Source organism: Mauremys reevesii, linkage group 2 (assembly GCF_016161935.1).
Source record: "Mauremys reevesii isolate NIE-2019 linkage group 2, ASM1616193v1, whole genome shotgun sequence".
NCBI lineage: Eukaryota > Metazoa > Chordata > Testudines > Geoemydidae > Mauremys > Mauremys reevesii.
In genome coordinates, this window is record NC_052624.1 from 245780413 (window position 1) to 245792096 (window position 11684).

The following is an 11684-nucleotide window of genomic DNA, read 5'->3' on the forward strand; positions in this document are numbered from 1 at the left end:
GTGTCCCTTTCATGCCCCTTCTCATCTATGCCACGAGCAAAGTTCCTATGGCTGGGTCAGAGCTGCGACTGCACAGCCTCCTCTCCCTACAGAATCACCGGATTCAGCAACTCTGGGGAACTCCACGTAGGAGCCTGTTTGCTGCCGAAAGCCAGGATGATCAGCTGGGGAGATGTGAGCTGTCCACCCTGAACAAGGAAGTGGAATTTCAAAAATGTCTGGGGCTTTAAAGGGGGAGGGGTGTATGCCTGTGTACCTGGCTTCAGGGCAGCGGAGTAGAAACGGCTTATCAGAGCAGTCATGGTGGGTATTGTGTGACACCTCCTGGAGGTCACTTTAGGGCAACGTAAGCAAGTGCAGTGTCTAAAGTGACTGCGTCACTCTAACTTTGTGCTACTCATTGAGGAGGTTTTATTATGTCGGTGTAGCAGGAGAGTTAAATCAGTGGGAGGAGCATTGTTGCATGTACACCTCCACTGTTTTGTTGACAAAACTGTGTAGTGTAGACAAGGTCTTAGTGTCTAATCAAGTGTTAAGAGGGAAAATAAGCTATCTGGGGTATAATTAACTCTCCAGGAAACATTTTCTATATCTCAACAGCTTGGCCTGACAGCAAGTCAACAGGCTCTGGCTCTGTCTGTTCTTTCTTCTCAAAAGACTGCGAGTAATAGGATTAAGGGGATGGCTTGTTGGTTTAATCCTGAATGGACAATGAATTTATTTGTAATTTTTTCAGTGTACTAGTGCCTAGAACAATTGAAAACCACACTTCCAAAAAAAAAAAGTAAAGCAAAACATTTTTATACCACGTGTTGTAGAGGCTCTGTCATGAATAAATTTAAATTTGCTATACACATACTTCTCCCCCCCACACACACACACCCCGTTTCTCCCAGCGAGCTCTAATACTGTTTTCTGATCATTTTAAACAGTGGCTCTAATCTTCCAACACCAAAGTTCTTGTTAAGGCACTCATCTTAATCAGACCTATATTTTAAACACAATTCACTTCTCACACAGCGAGAATAGCTTCTTGCCTTGTAAATTCTTGTGCCACTGACCAAACTAAGAGCAAGTATACCTAGTTGTTTATAACACATTGTTTCCTGAGTTTAAAATAAATTCCTTTAAAAAAGCTGGATGATGCTTGTAAACTTATACTAGTCTGGAAAAAAAAAATCTAACACAAGCATCCAAGAGCTGTGGTTACTTATTTATGAGCATGCTTAATGCACTGTTTTGGACAGCATGAGGTGTCTCTCTAGTGGTTGGCAGCAGAGAGGAAAAGAGCCTGCTTGTTACTGGAGTTTTCCTTTAAATCAAATGCTAGGTGACGAAAGGCCAATGTTCAGAGACTGACAAGTTGTCAGCAGGGGTAGAAGTCATGAGTTTGTTAAACTTCTATTGTCACAATTGGTGTCTTCAGCTGAAAAAGACAGGTTTGCTCTTAGTACTCGTAGTGTAGGAAACTGGAATTCATCACAGAATTTCCTGTTAAAGCAGAGCATGTAAAAGAGTGTCATAGCCATGATGCTTCCCATAAATTTGTTCACCCTTCTGAGGACTGCAATAGTGAGGGTGAACTATAGTAGTTAAATGCTTCTGAAGATTATCAACATCTTAAACTAATATCTTGCAGCCCTTATTTTACGTTCATATAACAGCCAGCATGTTGAGACCCTGATCTCAGAGTGTTGCACTAGCAAAGCATTAATGATAAAGAACAAATGTACTTCCAATAGCTGGTCATGGAGGAAGAATGCCCTTGTTCTTAAGGAGAGACCCAAGGTTTGCCACTGACTTCTTGTGAGACTTGGGGGGGTAAATCAATCTCTGCCAATTTTGCTAATCTCTATAATGTAGCTAATCCTGGACTAACTTTGAGGTGTAAAGTCGGTAACACTCACTGAGATCCTTGAAAGTTGCTGTAAGTGCAAAGCATATTTATGTTCATCTAAAGAGCATCAAAACCAATCCTCACTTCTGAATATTCAGTGGCGAAAAATGACTTGAGGAAGATGCCAGCTGCTGTCTGAATTACATCATTCAGCATGAGATGGTGGTTGGTTTTGGCTTTTAAAATAGATGATGCATCTGTCACTTTGTGTGCTGTGGTTCCGTGACAGTCTGAAACTTCCACAACATCTTGCACCATAACACTAAATGTTACGTAGCAGTGATGGCAACATACAAGCACTTGTGACTGATATTGGTCATGGTGTTCATGAAGTTAGACTTATTAGAAGTTTCTACAATTTTGTACTCATTGGTTTTTGCAAGGCTCAGTTTGAAGATGGCTCTTCCTTCTGCTCTTCTATAGAAATACAGTTCAGGTATTGTTAGTGAAGAGGAGTTAAGTGAAGATTCTATGTTCCAATGTGTGATCTCCAGTCATTTTTGTTTGTCTGATTATATATTAATAGAAAACTCCTATAGCTGGAGGGGGTAGGGGATAGTGCTGTAATGGGGGCTAGAAACCCCTCCTGCAGGTTACATGCTTATTGACATATTTTAGTCTCTAAAGAATGAGACTTTTTCCAATCACAGTTAGATGTACCTTACGAGAGGCACCCAGCAATATTCACTCTTCCCTAAACATTCCCCAATGGCAGGCTGCTAGAGTTCCAAAAATTATTCAGATCAGAGCATTCCCACAATACCGGCAGAGAAGTACTACTGGGTCCATTCCTGTCGCTTTTTGTTTTCCAATTCTGTTTATCTTATACAGAGGGATAGTAGTTATGCACTGAGCAATAATGGGAGGTGCAGTGTCTATTAGATATGCCATGACATTTCATTAACTAGAAAATGTTTTTTTGTAACAAATTTGGATGGTGCATCGGTTCCTAATGACTTCTCAGTGTTTCAGAAGGGCAGTTGGTCTGATCTCAAAATATGGGTTGGTAAGCTAGAGTCAGAAAAATATAGAAAGAGGGGCAGTTGTTGTGGAGAATAATTTTGTGTAGGTATCAGTGATTAAATGGCAGATATTGAAGTCCAGGTAGATGGTTGTACAATTTATTGGAAAGAGCTTGTTTGCAAAAGCATTGCTAGCTCTTGCTCTAGAACTAAATAGCTTTCAGAATCCATTTGTTATATTATTTCTGGTCTATACTGAGGGCAAATCACAAAGAAATGGTGGCCTAGTGTGGCTTTTCATCTTGTGTTGCAGGTAAAACACTAAACTAGACAGTGAACTAATATAGAGGTTAATGTAGGGCCCAGTTCTGAAAGTGTTAGTCTGCTTGCAAAGCTGGAGTAATTGTAAAAGGCTTCACAGGACCATCTTAATCACTGTTCGTAGTAGTTTGTACAGTTTCCTATTTATCAAGTCAACTGTCCATCTTCTGAAATATTGATATAAATGTTCCTGTTTGAATGGAAAAATACATAGTTCTATTCCCTTCTGGTAATTTAAAGATCTTAGGGCAAGTTTTGTAAGACTGTAGAGTGTAACCACAAGTGTTCCAGCCAAATGCTAACTTCAGCAATTTCATTATGCCTATATGAAATTCACTTTGTGTTCTAAGCTGGAAGTGGTGTATTACCATGCACCACAAACTGCTGATATAGTTTTGTATGCTTAAAATTGTTGTGTTTTTTTTCCTACCATTGAACTGCATTTCAGTAGTGAGTGCTTACAGATACTGCACTTTAAGTTGACACTGCAAGCCAAATGTGCACACATTACCATTGGTGCTGTGATACGACAAAACAGTCTGTCCTTGTGTCAGCCCAAAGGATAGTTCAAAACCCTTTAGTCCTCTGAAAGGTAGACTCATAGGTCTTGGAACCCTCTCAAGGAGGTGACTGTTCAAAATTCAAGGAAGCTTGGTAACCCTAAATGGTGTACGTAGTTTGAGGTTTGGGTATTGTTGAAGATGGAATGTTCTATATTATACGTTTATTAATAATTGAGCTGAGCTGGATGATAGTTCTGTCTTGTTGAGTTAGATTGTAAGTCCTTCATAGGCCTTTTTTATTAGTGCCTAGCACAATGGGGCCCTTATCTTAGTTAAAGCCTTTAAGTGCTGCCATACTACAAATAGTGGTACTGGAAATCTGTGTCCAGCTCCTGCTCCAAGTCTTACTTCCTAGGCCAGTGGTTTTCAACCTGTGGTCCACAGACCCTTGGCAGTCTGCAGACTATCTAAGATTTCCAATGAGGTTTGCACCTCTGTTCAAAATTTTTTAGGGACCCGCAAATGAAAAAGGTTGAAAACCACTGTCCTAAGCCAACAAGGGCCTGGGAGTGCTGTGAGGGCATTGGAGTGCTGCTCCTGGAGAGATCTGAAACCTTGCTTATCTATGACTCTTCCCACTGCCTAGGCTGATGGGCCTTATCAGAGAGATGTATCCAGCCCTCCTTAGCAGGAAGGATAATGACCTCATGGAGTCTCAAAGCTGAAGTTCCAAATTGGCAGAGTAGAGAGGATCCCAGTAACTCTGTTAAGGATTCAGAGGAACCCCAGCTATAGAAAAGGTGATTAATCAATTAGAAAAACAAAATAAACGAAAACTAGTAAGTGACAAATTTGCATTGTCTTACTGTGTTTTCCCTTTAGTCCCCCAGGTTCACCTCGTACCCTTGGCTACTCCCTTTCAGCTGCTAACACTAATGTCCCTCCTCAGCGTGGCATGATGGTCAAAATGCAGGGCCTGGCTTATAGTTCTGGGGTTAAGGAAATTCTTAACTTGTTTCAAGATTACTAGATCAGTAGCTTGAAGGCAGAAAATCTTCAGTGCTCCTGTTAACTATCTTTAAATTAATTATCTTTAAGATAAATCTTTAAGATTACAATTTGAGACCAGTTGCTTGTTTAAGGGAAGAGAAACTCAAGCCATAGAAAGAGTTGTAGGAAAGGGTTTGGAAGTTTGGTCCATACAGTTGGAGAACTGAAAATCTAGAAAGTGTCTGGCTTCAACTTGTGCAGCTAAATGTATGCCTCCCCCAAATTCAGATTTGTGTATGCAAATGGCACTTGATGTGCCCAAACTGGGTAGACCAGCAATTTCCCTCATTGTCCACAGAGCATTACCTGGAGGTCTGCAGAGAGCTGGTTGATCAAAGGATGTTGACTGCTCCCTGTTTCTGCCTGTTAAACTACATTCAAAGATAGCTGCAATTATAATAAATACTTTCCTAATAATCTTTCCATGTAAGCAATTGCTGTAGTTGCCAATGGGAGAGGGAGGTGGTCCCCAATAAAATATTTCTGTATAAGGAAGTCCACGTGATGAAAGCTGGGAAACCCTTCAGGTATTATCTACCTGATTTGGGCATGTAAATGCTGTCTGCATAGCAAAATCCAGTTTGGGGGCATGTGAAAACTTGGATGTTAACACTTCAGAAATTACCTCTTAAAAAGGAATCACATTTTGTTTTGGGAATCATTGTAGACTACTGCAGTTTCCAAAACACTGCTGGAAAAGGCTGGTTTAGACACTATTGATTAGAGCCAAGGCTAAAGACCTACTCTCACAAGGAAGGGTCTGCAGTGGAGATGGTATCCTCTACTCTTCAATTCTCATATTACTCACCTGAAAAGCATCTTTCTGTTAAACTCCGAGCTTTCCATATATCAGATTTTTGTGCAAGCCTTTAGGAAGCGTTCTGTACTGCAGCTTAGTTTCATAAGGTGCCTCCTCTCTTATGGCAAAAAGCTAGTCTTAAAATTATATTATGCAAGAAGGTTTTATGTGTATGTTAAGAGTGGCAGTGTTGCTACATAACCTTCCTGTCTCCACATAAAACATGCAAGTGCTTGTTCCTACTGGATGCTGGTAATGTTACATCAGAGGGGAGAATCCATTCTGACTTGTCTTCAGCATGAGAGTGCTGAGATTCTTTAAGGTGAAACTGTTTTGCCTAGGAAATGGTCAACTTTAGGTACAGCTGGTGGTGTGCATTTAAAACTATTATGTTTAGGTGGTGGCTAAGGACATGTCTGGACAGGAAAATTATACTTTTTTTTTTATTGAGGCATGCACACAGGGAGTTGTACTGGTATAAAACTTGTAACTGGTAAAACTTTCCCATGTAGACGAGACCTAAACCTGAGCTAAGGTCTTACCTTTCATCCACAGTAAGGTTGTAGCTGTCAACCTAACCCCTGGTATAGATGTAGCTAGGTTGATAGAAGAATGCTTCCATTGAAGTAGCTATTGCCGCTTGGGTAGGTGGTGGTCAACAGCAATGCTAAAAACCCCTTTTGCTGTAAGAAATAGCTACGCTACTGGCGCTACAGTGGCAGACCTACGGCATGGTAGCAGTGCCACTGTAACACCTGTAGTTTAGATACAGCCTGAGAAAGAGCTGGCTTAGTTAGCTATGGTCAACCTAAACCCTCTACTACTTTTCCTAGTTAAGACCTGGGCTGTGTCTTCACCGCAAAAAAGTGAGATAGCTATCTCGTTTTAAAATCCTAGTGGAGACAAAGGATAGGTAGTTTTACTTTAACTAGCTATGGCAACATAAAAACTATCTGTACTTTGTCCCCAGTAGGATTAGGAATAGAGCTCTTGATGTAAAAAAGCATGCCTTTTTTTGCTGCAAAAAAAAAAATTTGGTTCCTCCCTGAGCTGAACTAGAAAATCTATCATGCTATATGCTATTTTCTGTCAAACTTTAAAGGGGACAGGAGGAGATGACAGTGTTCTATTTGTATGCAGATTCTACAAGGGTGAACGGAATCCTATAGCATAAATAATCCTATATTACTCCCTTTTTGTGCATTTAAGATAGTTTTACAGTTCAGAATAGCAGGGGCGGCTCTAGGGATTTTGCTGCCCCAAGTACGGCAGGCAGGCTGCCTCCGGCGGCTTGCCTGTGGAGGGTCCGCTGGTCCTGCGGCTTCGGCGCTTGGCGTGCTGGGGCCTGGAGCCGCCCCTGAGAATAGCATACATTCTTGTAGCTCTTGACCACTCTGGCTAAAGGGATAATGTTAATTAAGGTAGTGCCACAAAGCTATTCAGTTGTTAATAGTTTATGGGAGAAACCCCTTCACTCCATGAGACAATGGGTGATTTATACTGATTAGGTTACAATGGTGTGAACATAAATGTACCCTGGAATTTCATACATATTATCTGCTACTGTAGTGCATAAAGAATACTGTAGGAATTGCCAGATCAGAACACAAAGATCTGTCTAATGAAATATCCTGTATCATTAATGGCTCATGCAAAATGCTGCAGAGGAAAGCATAAAGCCACATGATTCCGAAATGTTTTGGTGGAGGGAAAGCAGGATTTCCTCTTTACTCCCAGATAAATAGCTTAACTAGGAGTCATGGTTTTAAACCTCTCTTTTTATACCATTCCATCTATGGTATATAATACTCCTTGAAAGCACCACCCATTTATTGATAGATCTAAACAGTAATACTGTTACTACTTATGTAGTATGTGATCTTAAACTGAAATATTGATCATCTTTATATAGCTCTTGTACTGGATTACTAGAACAAAATCATTCAGATACCTTCTCAGCTGAACTGTTCAGTCAATAACACTTTCACTGGACATCGAAAACCTGAAAATGGGCTACATCTGAAGGTAGAAGTGCTAAGACACACAAATGCGGTGCTGAAGAGCTACCAGCTTTCCAGACATGAAGCTGTGATATGAATAGTTTTTGCAAAAAGCACATTTATCCCTTGGTTATGAGATTAACCTACTTCTTACTATTCATCTTCCAGTCGCCTTATCTGTTTAATACTCTGAGTTTAACTTCTAATCTAGTGGTAAATTGCGTGGTGAAACCTCTGAAAATTCCTTTCCAATAGTGTGACCCTGTACCTACATTCCATATCACTTATCTGCTGTTTTAATAATGGTTTAAGTGCCATTCCTGCTGAATAATTCACTTTTAGTGCTACATAGAAAAGAGATGATCAGGTTCCCTAAATTAAGAAAAGATTCAAGCAGGTAAAACACTCTGAAGGAATGGGGGAAGAAGGGTAACAATGAGGGAAGTACATGGCTCCGTAGAAAAGCTCGTGTGCATAACTTGTAGGTTTTGAGTCATGGATTTTTTTTAAGTATATAAACAAATGATTGATAATCCCCGCCAGCACCTTCACTGTAGGCATCTTGGTAAAAGTGAATCTTGAGGAGAGATTTTTGATGGCGGTGCTAGTAGGTTTTATGAATTAGTTTGAGGAGGACATCTTTGCAATAGGAGTAGTGGAAGAAAGTGTGAAGGTACTTGTGAACCTGGCAAAGTGGACAAACTGATAAGTATTACTGGCGGAGCAAATGAGTGGGGTTGGCTTGATGAGACACAAGCAGATATATAGGGAGGACGTTATTGTCGGGTTTTTGTCTTTGAATTTACATATAGTTTTCACTGGAGGAGGGAGGTGGGACAAGAAGGTGCTAGCTTTAGTTTCACTCAATATAAAGATTTGTTAATGCATGCTACCATAAATTATGGTGGTGAACAGTCTGTAAGGCTCCACCTAGTGGCGAAGTTCTCAACTTTTCCTTTCAGAGACTTGCAAACACGTGTACATTGCTGAATCACATATCTGCTAAGCTGGTGGTGGCTATCCCCTTGTTACATTTGTACTGCATTTGTTGATAGGTAAATGTCTTTCCTAGACAGTCTGTCTTTATTTTCTGAAGATGTTCTCAAGATTGTCCAAGCCTTTTATTTGAGACAGGTCCCAACTGACCAACCTTGTTTGACAACGTTCTGTTTACTAGTCCTTTAGGTTATTAGATTAGGCTTATTCTGCAGCATCACTGCTGTTGCTGAGTTGTTTTTTGCACTCTACCATGGTGACAGAGCATTACAAATACTTTAGATTTGTAAATCTGTAGTCTGAAGCATGCCCTGAGCTTTAACAAAAATTTATGGCTGCCTTTTCCTGTTCCTGTTGAAAACTTTTGCCCTGCTTCTGATCGTGTACATCTTAACTTGCGTTCTAGCATGCAGCAGAGGATGGACTTGTACACACAAATGGCACGGCAAGGACAATGCCCAAAGAATGGATTTGCATTTAAAGGTCCCAGCAGTTAGACTTTCTTAGAAGAGACGGTAAGGATAAAGAACACTAGCATATTACTTGGATGTCTGATTACTATTACAGTTAACTGCCTTTAACTCCGCATTTGTATAGGCACCTTGCTAGCTGTCCATACATTCTCCTCCTTTGAAAATTGCACTCTGTTTCTGTAATCTTCACAGAACATGTAATGTCACTTACTGATTTAAAATGGTCTCTTGGTTCCCTGACAACACTTGCCTATCTAAGGCACTTTTACCCACAATTGGCACTTGCTGTGTAGGCAGTCTACATCCCAGTTCTTCTAAAACCACGGTGCATTGCCAGTGGTGCTGGAGTAAGTAGTCTTCAGAAGAAAGTGAGGGGTGAAGACTTAAGGAAAAGAACCTCTTTAGAGTAAAGAATCTTATACCCAAAGTTGCATCTTGGCATAAAACATGAATTTGGCAACGCTGGTCTCAGATGCTGGGTGGGATCTGGTTTTTTAAACTAGATATGTAATCAGGGGAGAAGTGATTATGTTCCACTCCCAACAAATGCAGTTTTTGATTGGCCCTTTCCATTTGCAGAAAGGCGGGCTATCCCATGGGCATAATTAACTTCTACATGTAAATCTTCACTTACACGAATGCTGTAGCAGCAAAGTTACAGTAACTTTTCTCCTTGAATCTAGTGCAGAATCCACCACAGCGATTTTAAACAAGATGAAACATTTCAGCTAGTTAAGGGTTACCCATACAGATTCATTAGCTGAGTTGCTAAAGCCCAATATCATAGTCTGATAATCTAAGGAGTGTGCTTTGTTGAATAAACTAGGATTTGTGTTTTAGTGAAATGTGTCCTGCTTTTTCTAGTAAAAAAGCTATAGTGTTTGTATGTAAAGTAGTAAATTTTGCATGATCTGGAGGCTTCCAAAAATTCAGTTTTCACTGTTCATTACTATAATTATCACGTTATTATAAGAAATGATAGACTTCATGTTAAGGAAACAATGAATAAGAGCAAAACAAAACCTATGTTCATAAATAACATTCAAATTCATTGTGTATTTCATGCAGATTCCTCCTAGCTTTCTGATGTTTGTGAACAACTACAGCCAGACAATTGGAGATCGTTTGATTACATTCCTAGTTCTTCATTTGGTCAAGCCAGCTGTTCATAAGAAAAATCACCAGAACCTTGGAAATCATATTGACCAGTATCTAATTTTTAAAATATGAAATACACAATGTCCACAGAGACTCTCATACACAAATTGTCACTGTAACCACTGAGCCCTTCACTGAGAGCACAAGTTCAGAGATCACGAGTCCTGATTTTTTTTTGTCTATACAGAAAGTATTAAAATGCTTTTCACATTAATAGAATTATAGTTTAGATTAAACTTTCCAGATTCAGGACATTATGTTAATATACAGAGTATGTTTGAAACATCCAATAAGCCCAAATTTTTTTATCTATTTTGCACACAGTTTAACGTTTTAAAAATATATATATATATATTAGGACCTTTAATTATGCATTCAACATTTTTATAAAACATTGTTTTCTTGCCTTGTACATATTTGATTGTTCTGTGCAAAAAACCCTCTGTATACTTTGACAGATTCTAGCCAGGATTACTTTACGCAGTGCAGAAATGGTTATGAATGTAAAATGATTACCTGAAAATTACTGTAACTTTGTAAAATACATGAAGTATGAAACATTAAATGTTTTCTCTCCAACTCTTTTTTCATCTTGTATATTGATTATATGTATAATGTGTATTTAAGTGAATACTGACAGAAGCTAACTGCATCAGTCCCATTTCTGATGTCCCCATCCTACCACCTACCAGATTCTTTGCATGGCGAGTGTTAAATGGCTTTCTGTCCAAGAGAAGTTCTCATGATCGTGATCCATTGCAAGACTCAACTTCAGAGGAGTACTAAAATCAATTTGAGAGGCCTGGTTGGCTTAAACTGACAATGGAAGATGGAAATTCTCTCCTCTAAGTTACCTGTTCTTATCTAGATCACACAGGTAGAAACTGAAAGGGGTTATGATCCGATAACTGAGAGATTAATATGTTCATGCTCTCTGAACAGGTGTCCATTGGCCAGAAATCACCAACACAACTGGCAGTCCTTGCAGAGGTCAAGGTTTGAATACATAAACTGATCTATTGTTAATCTCACTTAAATGGTTGATGTCCTTCTGGAACAGACTTGTGGTCTATTAGCAAGACTGTATAGCAAGCCTGCACTCTCCCTCTGTCTGTGCTGCTACTTCAGCTTCTAGTTCTGTCAGACTAACTTGTTCCACAAACTTTAAACTTTTTTTTAAAAAAGCAAGGAGGAAAAAAAAATCCAATTTTGAATGTGACTAAAAGTGAAAAATATTTTGGATAATGAGGTTTTTGGTGCAATAGAGAGATCTGTTAGAAGGCATAGATGGGACATCTCTCTTGCACCCTGTTCAAAATATTATCAAAGCCCTGGTTTTCAAAATGACCTGCACAGCAGTAACCATCTCAAATCTTATCTTGTGAAAATTAACAGAGAATTTTTTCTGGCTTACAAAATCACTGCCAGACAAAATAAAACAGATAACAAATTGTTCTGTCCCATTGGAAAAAATCTGTTTGGCTATAATTGTAGAGCTTGATGTTGAAACACATTTATCCTCCTG

At 39.4% G+C, this 11684-nt stretch overlaps 1 protein-coding gene across 1 annotated transcript in view; it reads left to right on the forward strand.

Annotated features, from left to right (window-relative positions):
- The window catches only part of ESRP1 (epithelial splicing regulatory protein 1), a 58741-nt gene extending 48017 nt beyond the window's left edge, over window positions 1-10724 (forward strand). The window contains exons 14-15 of the mRNA XM_039527757.1: window positions 8935-9043; window positions 10070-10724. Of these exons, the coding sequence (XP_039383691.1) occupies window positions 8935-9025 (91 nt within the window). The 3' untranslated portion in view covers window positions 9026-9043; window positions 10070-10724. The remainder of the gene's footprint in view (window positions 1-8934; window positions 9044-10069) is intronic.
- Window positions 10725-11684: the final 960 nt, after the last annotated feature.